Source organism: Cyprinodon tularosa, unplaced genomic scaffold, assembly GCF_016077235.1.
Source record: "Cyprinodon tularosa strain WSP-4 unplaced genomic scaffold, ASM1607723v1 ctg467, whole genome shotgun sequence".
In the NCBI taxonomy this organism is placed as follows: Eukaryota; Metazoa; Chordata; class Actinopteri; order Cyprinodontiformes; family Cyprinodontidae; genus Cyprinodon; species Cyprinodon tularosa.
This window is the reverse complement of record NW_024039193.1, coordinates 2,043,930-2,062,985: the sequence shown is the minus strand read 5'-3', so window position 1 is coordinate 2,062,985 and position 19,056 is coordinate 2,043,930. Positions and strand designations below refer to the sequence as shown.

Below are 19,056 nucleotides of genomic sequence, written 5' to 3'. Positions count from 1 at the left end.
CAATTGCATTCAGGAAATATCAAATATTTGGGAAATATTGTGACATCTGAATTAACTGAGTTACCAAAACTCAACCATTTCCCTCTTTTAAGAAAGATAGAAGAGAACCTAGAAAGATGGAAATCGCTTCCGATCTCCCTTATAGGTAGGGTAGCGTCAATTAAAATGATGGTCTTACCTAGAATTAACTACCTATTTTCAATTATCCCCAATAAATTGGAATGGTTTAAATCTATAGATTCTTTCAATTTCTTTGGAAGGATAAACCCGCTCGTATCCGCTTAAAGACATTACAGAAAACCAAAGACAGAGGGGGACTAGATTTACCTAACTTCCAAAACTACTACTTAGCAAATAGACTACAATACATCTATACATGGATAAAACATAATCCTTTAGATGAGCCCTGGATAGACACAGAACAGGAAATATGCAGTAATATCATAGTTTCAGATTTGTCATTTATTAGCTCTAATATCACGCGGTAATCATGTTTTAAAAAAATATTAACATCAGCTCTTCCCAGACAGCATGGTGGGAATTTTTTTAAAATGACAAAGTCATCACTTATCCCGTGCAGTCGTACACCCATCTGGAATAATCCTGACATTCTACAAAACAATAATATGATCAACTTTCCGTACTGGAAGAATAAAGGGATTAACTATCTGGATTATTTATTTGAATGAACAGAGTTTATCACATTTGCTAGATAAAATTTGCAATATGGCAATAACAAAAATAAATTCTTAGAATATGACCAAATTAAATCTGTAATTAGAAACAAATTTAAGCATATTGATGGATGTTGATTGAATTCCAACTAATTTATCACAGTTCCTATAGTTAAAGGAGAAGTTCGGTTTTTTACACTTTAAGCCCATTTTCTGTAGTGTCCAGGATGAAATCGAATGATCGACACCAAAAGTTTGACAATTGGTCCTGTCTCTGCTTTTTGGCTGATTTAGAATCAACCCCTGGCTGCTTTAGAATGGCTTCCATAGAGCATGTCCGACAATGTCCTTAAAACAACCTTAAACGTTCTTTTTTTAAAATATGCTACTCACCGTGTCGTCAGCGCTGTTCAATGACGTTCCAAAAAAAGTTTCGTGAAGAAAAAACGTTCCTGTAGTGTTTTATTTAGCATTTTGTAAATCCCATTGAGTTCTGTAGGAATAGTCAATACTCCGCTGCCACCGGAAACGGAAATGGAGCCTGTTTACACAGTTGTAGTCTTTTCGCTTCACTCTGTGTACTCCGACGTCGAGAATCAAGAATCCACCTTTCGTATTCCATTTTCAGAGTTTTTTAAAGTGTTTAACAGAGACGTTAGCACCTCGACGTCGGAGTACACAGAGTGAAGCGAAAAGACTACAACTGTGTAAACAGGCCCCATTTCCGTTTCCGGTGGCAGCGGAATATTGACTATTCCTACAGAACTCAATGGGATTTACAAAATGCTAAATAAAACACTACAGGAACGTTTTTTCTTTACGAAACTTTTTTTGGAACGTAATTGAACAGAGCTGACGACCCGGTGAGTAGCATATTTAAAAAAAAGAACGTTTAAGGTTGTTTTAAGGACATTATCGGACATGCTCTATGCAAGCCATTCTAAAGCAGCCAGGGGGTGATTCTAAATGAGCCAAAAAGCAGAGACAGGAGCAATTGTCAAACTTTTGGTGTCGATCATTCGATTTCATCCTGGACACTACAGAAAATGGGCTTAAAGTGTAAAAAACCGAACTTCTCCTTTAACACCCCCCCCCCCCCAAAAAAAAAGACAAAAAAGAAAAAGAAAAACTACTGTCTAAATTATACAGGACACTGACTAAACTGGATGATACAATATCTCTTCCTATTATGAATTGGTAGGAGGGTTTATCAGTCAGCTATGAACAAAACATCTGGGCTCAGATAAGTCTAAGAACTTTTAACATGATTAGAAACCCCAATTTACAACAAATACAATACTAAATCCTCCACAGAGTGCACTATACAGGTCAAACATTATTCAAGATGGGTTTTGCACAATCTAATATCTGTTGTGCACAGGCAATCAACTTGATAATTATATTCACGCATTATGTTTATGCACCCCAGTTCAGAGATTCTGTGTACAGGTATCTAAGGACTTATCACTGTGCCTGGGTTGTAAAATTTCACCTTCCCCATCAGTTTGCCTTCTGAGTGACTTTGAGGTCAAGCTCTCTGAAAAAAAAATCAGTTTGCATGGCCTTCACTGCATTATGTATCGCAAAGAAACTATCCTCATGAGTTGGAAAAGTAAAGATAAACTCAGCATCAATTAGTTTAGATAGTATAGATATGGGGCGACAGTGGCGTTGGATGTAGGTGTTTGCCCTGAAATGGAAGGATTGACGGTTCAAGCCCCGGCTCCGACTTTCAGTGTCGTTGTGTCCTTGGCCAAGACACTTCACCTGCATTGTCTACTGATGGTGGTCAGCCCCAGGGCAGCTGTGGCTACAATGTAGCTTACCACAATCAATGTGTGAGTGTATGGGTGAATGAATAAATGTAGTGTAAAGTGCTTTGGTCAAGTCTCCTGACTTGAAAAAAGGTGCTATATAAGCACATGCCATTTAACATAGAGATCTTTTGTTAGATTATATTAATCTTGAGACAACATCTGCATCCCCATCAGACCGATCTCTCTGGGCTCCCTTGATCGGGTCCATTACTTAGTGTAGTGGGGGGCTGAGGGGCGCTGGGTTGGTTCGGTGGTCCTGGGGGGCTCTGGGGGGTGCTCAGAGTGGGGTGCCTGGCAGGTCTGACTCCTGGGTCTTTTACCACCATTGGGGCGGGGCTTGGGACGCCTCGGGGTGTCCTACAGCGGCCGGTTACGGTGCTCTCGAGGGGTTTCGTGGTGGCAGGCGTGGGTTACTGGCCTGGTTGCTGGGCTGCCATCGGGTGGGTCCGGGGGGCTGGGTCAGTGGGGTGTGTTGCCCTTGGGTGGGACATTAACACCTTGTGGCAGATGCATACCCCCTCCAGGGGTTTTGCACTCTACTAGCGGGGAAAGGGGTGGGAGGGGGAGTGGGAATGATGTCAGCCCGGATGTCTATTGTCGCTTTGTGTGGTGAGTTGTTTGAATGTTAATGTAGGGGGGAGGGATTACATTTCTGGTGGGGTGGTGGTGCAGGGATGTTGATGTAACAGGCGTTTGGGATCTTGGGGGGGCGGGGGGTCCGACACCACCTGTCCCTGTCCCCGGGGCTATGGTGGTGCGACTGGTGGGGCCAGTGTTGGGAACAATCTTCCAACATACCAAATGTTTTATGTGTTTTACTGTTCAGCACTACTTCAGCATGGCAGCACCATTATCAAAAATTATAACATAAATTTTAGTTTTTTCTGTTATGTCGATATTTTTCATATTTGTACAATTATTGATGAATTAAGTTAGTTTGGGTGACCATTCTATTTCCACTTTAAAGGCAGGCCCTTTTTCTCATTATTAACACAAAATGGTTTATGCACCAATGCTTTATGCAAGGCTTAACTGTCATATTTCTGTCAGTAATCGAATTAAAACTTTAAACATGAAACGTGGTGGGGTCCCCCTTTCCGGGGGGGGGGGGGTTGTCGGGGAACGTATGTGTGTGTATGCATTAAATACTAAATATAATGCTAATTCTTATCCCAGGAATATGGACAACTTATAAATTATATTCAAAAAACATTGATCAATTTAGTTTAAGGTTGCCTCAGTGATATTCCAGTTCCTGAACTTAGAAACATGTTAATTGAAGGGATTAATATAATAAAATACATGAAAATGCAAAAAAATCTTTTTAAGAAAATTGTCAATCCAATTAAAATACATTCTCTATTAAAAGAATACTCCAGAAATTACATCCGTGCATTGAGAACCAAATATCTTAACTTTGCTATTCCGCCTAAATATCAAGAGATTCATTACAAAACAATGACATTCATCCAATTCATATGCTCTACTATTAAATAGCTTTTCTTGTATTTTTTTTTAAATTATTTTTCTATATTTTTTATTGCTTTTTTGCACAATTTGCCTAACTAAGTATTTTTTGTTGTTGATCATAAGAGATTTTGCAGATATATTTTTTATACATACATTGTTAGATTTATTTACATATATTTCTACCCCTTTGATATCATTACATGAAGGGGAGTGTTGGCCTAGTGGTTAGGCCATAGAGCTCGGAATTCAGAGGTTCTGAGTTCCCACGGACTGCCATTCTGGGTCCCTGAGCAAGACCCTTAACCCCACACTGCTCCCCTCGTGCTGGACAATGACGGCCCACTACTCCCAAAAGGGATGAGTCTAATGCAGAGGTGGATTTCTCAAGTGTGAGATTAATAAAGTTCAATTATTATTATTATTACTATTATTATTAATAATAATAATAAGTTTGGGCCTGTTTGAATCAAAGCCAAAATTCTTCCTGCCTCCTCCTGATCTGGAAGGACCCAGTCCAGATAGTCCAGGTCCTTGAAGGATGCATCCTCTTAAATTGAACACACACGTTGTATTAACGCCATAGCACTTCATGTGTGAGAGTCCTTTGTGCATCACTAATACATTTATAGCTTTGTAATGAAAATGTGTTCCATTTATGGAAGTAAATGTAACCTTTACAGATCACGCCTTCTAGCATTAAAAGTGCAGTTATAAGTTTTGATTATATTTGGAAATCGGCTCCTCGATTGAAATAGTGATTGGAATTGAGGAGCATTCTTCAACTTGCAATCTCCTCCAAGCAAGGCCAAGACTGCCGTCCTTTCACGGTGATGCACACATTTACAAACTATTTATGGACATGTGTGATTGTCTACACCTTGTCCACCTCATTTACAAGATCTGACTTGTTTTGAATTATTATGCAGATTTTGCCACCTTTTCTTCCTGTTAAAATAGACATGGATTTTTTTCTCCTTTTTCCTCTTGCCGCTCAGACCAATAAACATTTCTATGACCTAAACAGAGAAATAATTTCTGTTTACGGAGACTTTTTCCATCATTTATGTTTAAATAATAGGGGCTCTTAAACTCATGGTTTGATACCAGGTTTGATGCTCGTTCAGTATAAGTTAACTAAATAGAGCAGTGTTTCATTATTTAGACCTGTCCAGGGTGTATCCCGCCTCTCGCCCATTGACAGCTGGAGATAGGCACCAGCACCCCTCGCGACCCCAATTGGGAAAACCGTGTCAGATAATGGATGGATGAATGGATGTTTCATCATTTAATTAAGTTTTAAAGCTGTTTAGTTTGTTAATGCAGATTTTAAAAGTTTGCATGGCTGCCTCAAATTCTCATGGCTGCCCAAAAGTTAAGATAGATTGCAGCACCCATTCACATAGTGTTGAGTTTCATACATTGTTTTGTCTTTTAACTTTGCACTACATGTTTTTTATGTGCAGACAAGAGTTAGACATTAGGCCCCTGGCCCTTAACCCGACAACAGCAGTTTTCAATGTAGATTTAGAGCATGCATAAAAAAAAAAAAAAAAAAAGTAAAATGCATGATGATATTGCACTGTTTGGATTCTAAACAGTGCCGTACTGAAGGATTAGAAAAAAAGAACAGATTAAGTAGTGGTTGCAACTTTATTACATAAACATTGTTTGATTGTTTATGATTGATTCAGACATTGATTGATTTGGATATGTGACCCGTGTTCATATCTTTCTTTTCTTTCTCAGATTTTTTATGAACAAGTAAATATTGTGTTCATCCATGGAGGGGTTTAACATGAAATGAGAATGTCGCACCTGCTTCAAAGATGTGACGGTGTTTGATGTTCTACAAAATATGCTACAATTCTTTGCGTTCCCACCCACCCCATTGATTTTTGAGACAATAACATACACAGCAAGATAAGAATAACAGAAACAGCTTCAGCAGTTCAAGAATGGCTTGTAATGATGACGGATATGGGCCTGATGATCCGCCAGCTCTTTTATCAGCAAGCCTTAGAATACAGGTTTGATGGAGCCACAGTGCAGTCTAATACCTAAGCAGCAGCTGGGTTTGTTTTGGGTTGTTTACATCTAATCTGAAAGATTGTTTTATTTTCTGCAAAAAACAGGGTATTAAAACCCAAAATAGAGAGTCCCGTTAATGACATGAATACTTAATTTCGATGCAGTGACATATCTTAAAGTTACAGGGGCATTGGTCCTCAACAACTAAAATTTGACACCCCGAGTGTTAAATTATTCACTTTGGTCTTTCTGTATTCAAAGCCCACCATCCGTAACAGAATCATTAGGTTGTGATAAATGGATATAATAATGTGTTTGCCTGCATGTCAGTTTTAATTCCAATCTTCAGTTGAGCCTTTTAAGGAGAGAAAAACAAAATACAATGACAACTGGGGGGAGAAGTGAAAAGAAGAAAAAAAAAAGACAGTGGAAGTGTGGACAGAGAGAGAAGAACCAGCAATTAGCGGGAGGAAATCACTCCAAGTGAAGTATTCAACAATGTTAAAGTGGAAGTGATGCTTAAAACATAGTGACAGGAACTGTAAGTAACAGCAATGGGGCAGTCGTGGTGACAGAGGTTAGTAGTTCCTATACTGTAGATTGATACAGTTTATAAAGCCAGATCACAGACTTTTCTACAGTTGGTGAATTCAATTTAATTCAGTTTTTTTACATAGCACAAATTCACAACACGTCATCTCATGGCACTTTACAGTTCACCAGATCAACCAGTCAAATTGATTTAAAGTTTTCTATCTAAGGAAAACCAGTTGATTACGTCGAGTCATTGACTCGAATACAATCCCTCACACTAAGCATGCTTGTTGTGACAGTGGAGAGGAAAAACTCCCTTTTAACAGGAAGAAACCTCCAGCAGAGGAAGGCTCAGTTTGAGCAGTCATCTGCTGAGGCCAACTGGGGTTCAAAGAGACAGAAGCAGAGATACAAAAAGCAGCTGTAAAAGGCGCCCTGTCCAGGAAACACACAGCCAGTCAGACGAGCTCCGAGCAAACTCCTATGTCAAAGGATGAAGAGAGCACATCCAGCCAGTCACGGTCAAAAAAACAGGACCACACTCGAAAACAGGCTATAAACAAGGGTGTTAATAGCAGCAGCACAACTGATAACTAAAAGATCTGCCTCCTATTGTATTTTTAGAAATTCTAGGAACCACTAGTAAACCTGCAGACAGAGCTTGGCCATTTTAAATAGATGGAGCTTGGATTTTAAATTCTATTCTGGATTTAACAGGAACCAAATGAAGAGAAGCCAGGATAGGAGAGATGTGATCTCTCTTTTTAATTTTCATCAGAACTCTGGCTGCAGCATTTTGGATCAGCTGAAGGCTTTTATCTACATTTTGTGGACTTCCTGATAGTAAAGAATTACAATAGTCCAGCCTTGAAGTAACAAATGCATGGACTAGTTTCACAGCATTTCCCCTGGACAGGAGATTTCTATACATCCATCCATCTTCTAACACGCTTAATCCCAAGTGAGGTCGCGAGGGGTGCTGGTGCCTATCTCCAGCTGTCACTGGGCGAGAGGCGGAGTCCACCCTGGACAGGTCGCCAGTCCATCGCAGGGCAACACAGAGACAAACAGGACAAACAACCATTCACACACTCACACCTAAGGAGAAGCCATTTGACCTAACAGTCAAGTATTTGGATTGAGGGAGGAAGCCGGGGTAACCGGAGAGACCCCACGCATGGGAGAACATGCAAACTCTGTGCAGAAAGACCCTGGGCTACCCACTGCGCGACTGAGCAGCCCAGGATATTTCTAATCTTTGCAATATTCCGCGGATGAAAGAAGAAAATTCTAGAAACCTCTTTGATATGGGATTTAAAATAAAGGTCCTGATCAAAAATAACACCAAGATTTTTTTACTTTATTATCTGTAATCAGTTTAATTCCATCCAAATAAGGTGACTGACGTATCAGCTTATTTTTCAAAGACTCTGATCCAAAGACTATAAGTTCTGTTTTGTCTGCATTCAGAAGGAGAAGTTAAGAGTCATTTAGGTTTTTATGTCTTCAAGACATATAAGAATAATTAAACTGTCAGGGTAATTTTGAATCTTCACTATAATGTTAACATACATATAATATTTTTCTGTCCTTCTGATGAAACAACCTGACAGTATCAGAGGTCCTCCTATGAAAACCAGAGTGATACCAAGAGGATGCAGCAGCTGCTGAAATATTCCCAAATCCTACTTTAAGGAGGACAGGATCATTAAAAGAGGAGCAGAAAAGACAAAAACTCTCTGAGATAACCTCCATATTTTGAGGTGTGAGGTGTCAAGGACACAGACGAAATTCAGATCTGTAGGTGTGCTTTTCATCAGTATTTAATCAGGAGTTGTGTAGGAGGAGTTTAGGGGATGGAGGCACATAGAATAGTCAGACCAAAAAGACCAATTTTAAATAGAACAAGATGACGCATGACTGTGGTGAGATACAGTTGGGTGCCAAGAAAAAGTGGTAACAATGGACTCTAGAAGTGTTCTTCTTTGTGTGTTGTTGGTTGTTGCTATGAACATTTCAGTTCTACAAAATGCAACACCAGTGAGAAAATCAAAAGGCTAGAATAGGAAATGATTTATGCTTCATGTCACAGCAGAATGTTTGAGTTTCAAATCCCTTTGACCTTTTTAGATCTTCCTTTGACTTCATCTTCATCATCCTTCTGATGTTTTGTTTTTGTATTCAAAATGAATTGTTTTAGATTACTTTCATTAGTGACCCCCTCATATGAAATATTAGGATCAAAGTTTATGGACATTTGGACATGTGGAGGGCAAAGCAGCAACTTCTAGATGTCTATTTTTACTCGAGTTTAAGTACAACACTTAATACAACAATATTATTTATTTTGCTTACTTTGGACTAGTAGATTAGCATTTTGGTGGTTCACAAACTTCACAAATACTTCCAGCTTCATTTCTTTGTCCATATGTTATGCCTGCTTTTCACTTCATCTCTTCACCGTAAGAATCACAGCAGCCAAAACAGGCAGACTGTGCAGTAAAAGCATATTTACACAAGTTCAGGCATTGCTGGAATAATTTATTTGAGTTTAATTTAAGAATAGTTTGTTTTATGTAATTAAATAATCAACCTACAGAAACATTTTCCAGCTAGTTCATAGGTAAACTGGAAGTGAGGATAAATTACAATTTTATCTTTCCCTATAATTAAAGTCAAGTACTTATGTGCCGAATATGATCTGTATTTATGTTATTTTGAGAATGAAAGGAGATGATGTTTCTGTTCTTAAACACCTTTGATGCACAGAGGTAGTTCAATATTTTTACCTCCCTGTGCCTCCATCTCCCTTTTCTATCCACTTCTACCCTTTCTATCAGAACTTGTTTATTTACATCACGTTCTGCCTGCAGGCTTATTATAATTTGCGTGTTGTGCAGAGGTGTAGATGTGTTTAAAATGTAACTTCTGTGACACAGTGTTTCTGTCTTATTTTTGTCATTTACTCCTCGGCTTAGTGTGACGGCAGTTACCTGCCTCATGCCTTAAGTCCCGAGGACACAGTGAACCAATATAGCGACTTGCAGAGGCTGGTTTTCACAAGTAGAAACAAAGATATCTTTCATGCATTCAAGTCAGAGGAGAGTGTAAAAATAAGGTATTAGAGGATGTAGAAAGTATTTTGATAACAACGTCTGGATGTGCCGGCATAGCCTCAGCTCAATTTAACTCCTGCTGTTCTACTGTTTGCTTATTGGTGAAAAATTGAGCCCTATAAAGAAAGGAACAGCAAGCCTAAAGTTACCAACAGTGAAGGTAGGGAATGCTGTGGGAATGTTCTGCTGCAGTGCTGGAGGCACTGAATGTATCAAAGCACAAAGCCTTGGGAGTACACAACATTTCTGAGAAAATTGTGGCACAAAGGATTGAGGAAAAAAGGGCAAGAACAACAAATGACTGCTTTAAACTTAAATCTTAAAAAAAAAAAAAAAACTTTGTCTTTTCTTTAACAAAATGTGTAAAAATGACTTGCAAACAACATAGTTTGTAAGACTGCATACAGACAGGTTCATCAAGATATCACATGATAAAAGATGCTTAGAAAATGTTGGTTTGTAACAGGGTTTCTTAACTGACTTAAGTGAAGATGACAAATATGGCAGCTTTCATATTTCTCCAGTTTTTGCATTTTTTGTTAGATTTAAATGATTATGATCAAACCATTCAGATAGGTACTGTAAAAGCTGGGTAAATTCAAAATTCAGCTCTTTAATAAAAAGTGCTTACCTGCACTACCTCAGCCTGGAACAAACTATTTCTGCTGTTTTTATTGCTTTTTATTGTAATGTTTATATTTCATACTTATATTTATCTTACCACTCTTACCTGTCATGTCCCGCACTTTATGTCAGTTTTTAAATGTCAGTCTTGTATATTTCTTGTATATTTGTATATTGCAGAGAGTAAACGTAATTTAATTTCCCTTGTATGTCTTGTACATATGTAGAAAATGACAATAAAAGCTGACTTGACTTGACTTGACTTGAAAAAAGATATCCAAATCGACCAGTGCATGTTGAAATATAAAGCCATTATCCTTCTTGTTAAAGGCCCAAATTAACTGTAATGAACCAAGTACTGCAGTTAAATTTCACTAATTACACCCAAGCCTGATCACTGTGTGAAATGCAAATTGACGAGATCATGAAATCTTTAAAAAGAAGCTATCTAAACACATAAAGTAGGCTTATAGATCTTAACAATCAGTACTTTATGATCTGCGGTCTTATCTATAAAGGTTGCTTACAGACAAACTGAACCTGCAACTTGCATACAATACACCCATGCAAAGGTTGTGATCTGACAAAAAATAAATAAATGAAATGTACATGTCTAATGGAAACTCTGATAAATGCATATGTCCCTTTTGGAGACTGGGAAAACTGGCAACACGTGGGGAGATGAGGAGTTGAAGCTATACTGCATCAAAATTCCTCTGAGACAATCAATTAAATTTTCCATATTAAACTATAATAAGAGATCGACTTCATCATAAGTATTAAAAACCGCAGTGGTCTATACTGTATGCTTGCAGTGGTGAGCCATGTGCATGCATAAAGACCTGTCACTTAAACTAAAAAGACTTAAACACTAATTCAAGGTCTGCAGAATATTCAAAAGTTTCACTGTCACATTGCTCTCCCCAATGATCATTAGAGTGATGTGTATCATAGATTAATACATGGAATCTGTCAAGGTGTGTGACAATCACACCAATTGCTATAAACATTGAAAAATGCTGTGTGACACTTGTGCATAACACTGCTTGATGGATGCTTTGTCACTGCCAGAGGACCTTCCAAGTGACAACATTTGAGGGAACATGTTTCTTTAGATTTCCTGGCCCATAATGATGGGTGGTTTTTTAGCCTATTAGACTCCCTAGAGCTGCATGGAATCTTAAATTAGATGTGTCTCTGCTTCAGTCTGTCAAATAATCACGTCATTATTGGTGTATGTACACTTTAGGAATGAATCCTATACAATTTTTAATGGATGACTAATCTAAAGTAAGACATTAGAAACAAGTCTACTCAAATCCGCAAGCTTAAAAAGCTATTTCCAAGACTTTATACTCAAGTGAACCATAGCAAGTGCTATAAGATAGAAGAAGAAATAGAAATAGACTGAACAGTGGCGATGCCTTACAGCCCAGTTTCCTAACCTTTTTTTACTTGAGTACACCTGTGGGCATTTTGTCTCACCATGAGTCAGTCAAAGTATTGATGATTGTCCAAAAGTGGAATGTAAAATACTTTCACTTAAACTTTTAATTTGAGCATTTAATTCTTAGGCATTTTTCCTTCTATCTCAAACTACTGTAAAAAACAACATAATTATGTTTCCTGGAAGTTAGTAAAGAATTGAAATTAATACAAATTAAAGTCATATTATAACCCTGTATTTATAAAACTGGTGCTCTTTGAGCAACTTTTTATAATCAAATATAAATAGGATGAATTGGGATCAAAATACAGAAAAAAAATTATAGTCAGACTGAATTAGTTTAACTTTGTTTTTTTAATCAAGACACCTGAACTTGCTTTGAGCTCTGATTGCCCAGTGTGAAAAACAGTTGATCCCAGGCTGTTCTTTACATCCAGTCTGTTCCTCTGCTTGGTTTGGATGTGTGCCAAAGCTGTAGGTGAACTCAAAGAAAAACTTTATTTTTGGTTGATAAAAGCTTGTTTAATTTTTTAATTGGGTCATCACAACGCAAAACAGATCACAGAGCTATTTTATTTTACTACCTAAGAAAAAAAAAAATTCCTGTACCCCTTGTAATGCACTTGCGTACCCCCAGTTGGGAATCACTGCCTTACAGGAGTAGATGGACAGACATTTTTCCAAGAGAGCCTCAACAACTCAACTGGAAGACAGGAAAGAGGCAGGGTGAATTTCAGGATAAAACAACCCACTTACATTAGCTTGACTAATGGAAAATACAATGGCAAAACAAAAAATATGAGGAAACAGCTGAGTTATTTGAGGATGAAAACTATATGTTTGCGCACGGATATTGAGTTTAGCTTTAGAGCTCCCATAACAGAGTAAGGCTACATGAAGATCCTTTCTTAAAGGCACAGTTTCTGCCCCCACTGGACCAAAACTGCAGCTGCACTGTGGTCATTGTCAGCCCTGCATAAAGCAAAAACCCCTACTGATCAAAAGCAACACATAAGCCCGCCTGTTGATGACAGTGAAGCATGTGGAGAAACTATTTCATTGAATCATTAAACAACACGGCGTTTTTGGTAGTTAGTCAACCTGTTGCATGTAAAACTAACAAAGTATTTTAGAAATGGAACTTTCTACATACAGCTAAGCATGTTGGTGATTATGTGATCATCTTTGCCTCTAAATTGGATATCATGCCGTAATCATTAAATCATAACTATATAATGTTAACTCCATAATGAGAATGTCTGGCCATCATTGAACTATGTGTGACTGTAAAAAAACAAAGGGGAACATTTTTGGATAAGTTTTGACTGAACTCCAGCTGAGACTCCATGGAGCAACCCTAATGGGACGTTAATGTTGGGGAGCCTTTTTTATGTGGCCTAATTAATATAATTACTCAAAAAATAGCAGAACAAGGTTTCCTAACGGTAATATAAAAGACTCATTGTTAATGATCACAAACACCTGATGGCAGTTGTTGCTCTTGGCAACCAGATATTAGGTTTGGAGGGCTTTTTTTTCAAATAAGGCAAAAAAAATTATTTCTTAGAAATATATTATCTGAAAAAAAAAACTGCTTCTGCTTTTGCTTAGTTTATCAACATGTAGGTATGGCAAAATAAAAATAAATAAATAAATAAAAACATGTGAATGGAAGGAGTGTTTATTATATGTTTTGTATGATTCAAAGAGAAAAAACTAAGTATTTTGACCTCAACTGAATTCTTTCAAAATCTCCTGAAACTGTTTGTCCAGGTCGCAGAGTCAACGATGGATTATGGCACACTGTGAGTCTTACCAGCAGGAACCTGCAGATCACTCTGAGTGTGGATGGCGAGCCTTCATCCAAGGTTGAACTTTGGGAAACAGTGGAATCAAGAGGCAGCTTCTACTTCGGAGGTTAGTTTGTCTCCCGCTTTGTCTTTTTTTTTTTCTTTTTTTATTCCCACATTGTCACTTTCAGTTTTCTGTGAACAGTAAAACTAAAGGTTTCTACTTGTGTTTCTTCCATCAAGGCTGTCCGCCCACAGAGTGTCACATCCAAGCTCCTGCCTTCCAGGGGTGCATGCAGCTCATATCCATCAACAATCACCTGGTGAATCTCACTCATGTGCAGCAAGGATTGCTGGGAAATTATAATGAGCTGCGGTTTGACACATGCAATATGAAAGACAGGTAAAATAGTTTGAATATTTTTCCTATACTTTAATTATGAGGACAGTTCTCAGAGGGAGAAGACAAAAAACTTCCTCCCAGTTGATGGGTGAATGTCAGACATTATTCAATTTGGCAAAGTCGTTCATGCCCCCAATGTTAATTTGTGGATGGCAGTGTGTTGTTTGCTGCACAGCCTGAAAGTTGATGACATTCTGTCCTGTAGTGACAAACAAGCTGACTGGATCCTCCAATTAAAGTGCAACAGAAACTCCGCTGCACCTTCTCTGGCAGAGGACTATGCTAACAAGCTGCTCCCTACTGTCCTGTGTGGCATGCTCTCCCTCATTATCGTGCCCAGCTGTGGGCCCTGGCAGACCTAAGAGCTCTATAAACGTCTGCATGTGGTGGGGAACATTTACAGGTGCAAAGAAAACATGCAAACTGCCACTTTCCCTCGTGCATGCCTTGGGGAAAATTACCCCTTTGTCAGATTTCAGACTACCTGCTTTTCAGGCCAGATTGTTCGCAGTTGGAAGATATGCAAACACAACAGCGATGCCAGTCTGTCATGTCACTTTGCAAAGAGATGCACTGTAGGAATAGACAGAATGATAGAGAGAGATGTTTTATTTTCCCAAACTAGGTAAGACGGATGTTGCCTTGGTTTGGTTTCATCACACCTAATGTACCATGGGATGAGAGAAAACAGAGTCAGGTCTGGTTCTTCTACCTGAAACTTCAACTGTTCCTCTAATGGGATTATCTTTCTGGAGTATCAGCACAGTTTGCCTCTAAACTGAAATGTGTTTGCATTACTGGTCCGTCACACAAACTATATATGTAATACAGTGGAAGAAAAAGAAAACATATGTCATTGAGACATATTCTTCACACTGCTATATTATAGATGGGTCTGTTGAACGCAGCGCATACCTAAAGGTCTGTAGAGAATAATGCTGCTATTCAGCTGAAGTCTTTACTACTTAAAATGGAGAAAGGTTGTGGTTCTATAGAAGTTAATTCTACTTAAAGTAACATGTTATTGGGCTGCACGTTGGTACAGTTGGTAGCACTGCTGCCTTGTAGCTCGACGGTTCTGGGTTCGATTCCTTTCTGCACATTTAGCATGTTCTCCCCGTGCATGCATGGATTCTTTCCGGGAACTCCAGCTTCCTCCCTGTGTCCAACTACATGACTGCTAGGTTAATTGGCTTTTCTAAAAATGTTCTTTAGGGGTGAGTGTGTGTGTGCATGGCTGTGTGTCTCTGTGTTGCCCTGTGACAGGCTGGCAACCTGTCCAGGGTGTACCCCGCCTTACCTGTACACTGCGACAAGGACTTAGTAGGAGAAGATGGATGGATGGATTGATAAAATTACTGCCTCAGTTAGTGAAGTGGTTTGTGTAACTTAAGCAAATTATCATACGTCTTTAATGTACCAATACTAACATTATTTGTAAGCTTTATTTATGCTTCCATAGGAGCTGAGTTATGTTTCAAAGTCATTTTCCTTACAGATTGTTTTTCTGCGTTAGCTTTTTCTTCAGATCATTAGCTAAAATTATTATTAGACAACAGTGACATAAATATATAAGATAAAAGCAGCTTGCAAATGCTGTCTTATTACCTGCATAAAGTCACCTAAACCAACTTGGTCCTTTATCTGAACATAATTTAGATTCTTGTTAACTGTCAATCTGTGATTAATCTTGTTTAGAAGCCTGGGTTCAGTTTCACCAGCCTTGCCAAGTTACACCCATGTCTGACCACTGTCTGAACTGCCAGATAGAGTCAAGTAGAAAAGCAGTATAAGATCCCAGGAAGCAACAACATCATGGTCCGATTTAAGGAAAACCAGGAACAGATGACTAAAAACAATTCATAGACATCCATTTAGAAATGATTGCAATGTTATCTCTAACTTCCTTGGAATGACCAGTGAGTGCCATTATCCACAAAAAGAGAAAACATAGAACTGTGTTGATCTTCCCTAGAAATCATCAAGGACTCTTTATGAAGTGTAGAAAACATCAAACCTTTAGCTCTTAAAGCCCTTAACTCCCTCATATCTGCCTTATTCTAATTGTGATACAACTAAAAACAGAGAGACTGAAAATTTTTTAAGTGAAACTTGGAAGGTGTGCAACCAACACTGGGCATGAAACCAACATAGCATTAGGGCTGAAATATCACGATTGCAGTTTTATTTTAATTTTCTTTTGCATTAACCTGAAGCTGTTGATAACTTGCTTGCCTGGAGTCCATTGTTAATGGGCTTTACCTTAACTATTGTGTGAAAAAGTGTTACCTCTACTTGCATACATGGATCTGCATGCTAGCTGCAAGTTTCTCTATCTCTCAGTGTGGCTACAAACCCACTTCAAGCATTTTACCACCATTTAAAGGGCTGGAGGATTTACTCTTTTTAAATACAGTGTGATTAAAAATCTGTGCCTCTGGGATTTCAAAATGGCATTCTGTTAAATTGCTATTATATAGCAAATGCAATTAATTGCCCAGCCCTACATGGCAGGTAAAACAATAACATCACATCAACAGTCAAATATACTGGTGTTGGGAAAGTTCTTTGATATTTTACCTTTTTAGTTCCTAGATGTATCACAGCAAATATTGGAGATAGGAATTGGGCTTTCTGCGAGATAATCTCAAAGCAGAGTTTCCAGCCTTTGACCTTAAGCTAGGTTAAGCCGTGCATAATGTACATTGTACGATTTTTTTTGCCCTTTTTGGGCTGATTCTCCAGTCGTGCAAGATTTTTTTTGATCGTGCTACTGTATCTTTCAGCCTGACCATGCGTCGTGTATTGTACAGGGGGTAACGATAGGCGATGAGCCTCTCACAACCACCTCCAGATCAGGAATCGTAAGGTCGGAAGAGAATCAAGCATGTTCAAATCAACAAATCCAGTAGGGCGTTGTAAGGTGGTCGTGGACAGCTCCTGCTGTTGAAGCAGAGCTATAAGCCGATTTACCAGAACCTCATGCACTGCGCATGTGCAAACAAGGGAGTTCTTCCTCTACTTCTTCCTGCTGAGAGCGATGTGTTGGTTTTGGTCGGGCAGTGTAAGCAGGTAGATTGCATCAGAGCGTCGCCTTGCACAGTGTGAGAACATGCATCATGAGCTGTGAACTTTAAAAACCCTGCGTTTTCATCGTAAGGTTTCAGCTGTAGCTGCGTGCAACGATTGAAAATGTGGCGCAGTGTATGCTCGGGTTTATTCAGCAGGACAAGAACACCATAAAACTAAACTACTATTAAGCTGCTGTTAAATGCCAAAAATCACCTAATGCCAATGAATTAAAACTTAGCATAATGCCCCCACAGCCTTTTTAAACTTTACTTGTTATCCCAAAAGCTTGATGGCAGTTTTTGCTATCATGGGTGACAGAACCAGTTTAGCAGGGACTTTACTTCAATTAGTTCCTTCAATAATTAAAATCAGTATCTGAAAACTGCTTTATTCATTTACCTATTTTCTCATCAATCTTTAGTTTTTAATCCAAGTTATTTAAGAATACCCAGTCCGGTACTAATGAAATCAATGTCGTGGATGTGCTTGAAAACGTGGCAATTTTAAGTTTAGATCAAATAAAACACTTTTGTATAGGAGTTAAAGCTCATCCACCTGCAATCTTGTGGATGCTGCAGTGTTGTTTCACTTGACACAAGGAGATATGTGATCCTCCATTCTCAGGGAAGACGCTTAGTTGTTTTGACAACAGCACCTAAGCATTGAGAGGTTCATCCTTTCGTTCTTAGCATTTATCCAAGTTGACACATTCAATCTTTATTAAACTTACATTCTGTTCTGTTATTTTCATGCAAAGCAGTTTGCAAAGCATAACTTATGTTGGCATGTTTTGATGTTACTCATTAAAAATTTGGCCTCCAATATGTTCAGGGCAGCATCAGTTAATCATATGAAGACAAAACATTTAGTAGTTTCCTTTTCTGAAAACCCTTCAAGCTGAGCTTTAAATGGTGTCAGATCTAATGCCCGTTTTCTCTTTCCCACACTGAGAACAGGCGGTGGAGCGCAGTAAGCACATGACACAGACAAACATCAAGCAGCAGCAGCAGCCCTCTGTCTCAATGGGGATGCCCTTGTGAAAGGTGAAAATGGCTTAGACTCTCAGTGAAAAGCCAAGAATCAATTAACAAAATAATATGTATAAACTAAAATACATGGTTTCAAGCTGTAGATGAAAATAGACTGCAGTGCAGGATGTGGCTGAAATCCCTTTGGTTCAGCTCATAGTGAGGAGCTCAGAGTGTCAGAAGTTGGCTCAGCATGGTGTTTAATGAAATGGGCTTCTATTTAGTAGTTTTACTTTCATATTCAGCAACCTAAAGAACATTATTTTATATAGTAGTAGCCATTTATAATTTCCCCACTTTCCTTGATTGGCCCTTGGCTGGTCCTTGGCTAGTCCCCAACAATTCCTTTTTAAACATCTAAACTATGCTTTCTGTCATGATTTGTAAACATTAAGATCTAAATAGAAGCAACTCCTGGTCAGACCCTGTAATTCAGTAAAAGGGGGAATCAGTAAAAAAAAAATATGCATGCCCAGGAGAAGGCCAGTGGCTGGAAGTTGGAGGGGATTTTGCTGCCATTTGGCTGCCATTCGCCTGGCTTTTGAATTGGAAAGGCCATTTCGAATGGCTGCTACTGCATGGATTATAATGGAGCCATCACATGAGTAGGTATGCCACAACAGTTGTTTTCACGGCCAGTTGCACAAGGTTGTTTTCAGTACGATTCAGTAGAAGTATACCATATATCTACCTCTGATGGCTCTGTCAAAAACATGAAGTTGTTTGCTCTGAAGGGATCCTGAGATAAGATAAGAACAAACAGGAGAACATTAGGCAATATTTTTTGAGATCGACATGGTTTCCATTATTAAATTTCAAACTAACAAAAGCTTATATACAAAGTAGATTTCCTAGCAAGAAAAAGCTGTAAGAATTTTTTTTTTTACTGATTTGAAGAGGAGTTTAATCCAGTTTGCAAAAGGAACAGACCTGCTGCCACAAAACATTTCTAAAAAAACAAATGCTACATCTATAGCCTGCTCTTTAAACTATCTATTATATTGCTTGTAAAACAAATGTGTGCAATTATTGGGTATGATGCCTGTGATCTAC

The 19,056-nt window shown here is 38.5% G+C and overlaps 1 protein-coding gene across 1 annotated transcript in view; it reads left to right on the top strand.

The window, feature by feature from the left end:
* Positions 1 to 19,056, top strand: part of cntnap5a (contactin associated protein family member 5a) — a 288,938-nt gene that overhangs the window by 139,519 nt on the left and 130,363 nt on the right. The window contains exons 9-10 of the mRNA XM_038301437.1: positions 13,484 to 13,627; positions 13,744 to 13,903. Of these exons, the coding sequence (XP_038157365.1) occupies positions 13,484 to 13,627; positions 13,744 to 13,903 (304 nt within the window). The remainder of the gene's footprint in view (positions 1 to 13,483; positions 13,628 to 13,743; positions 13,904 to 19,056) is intronic.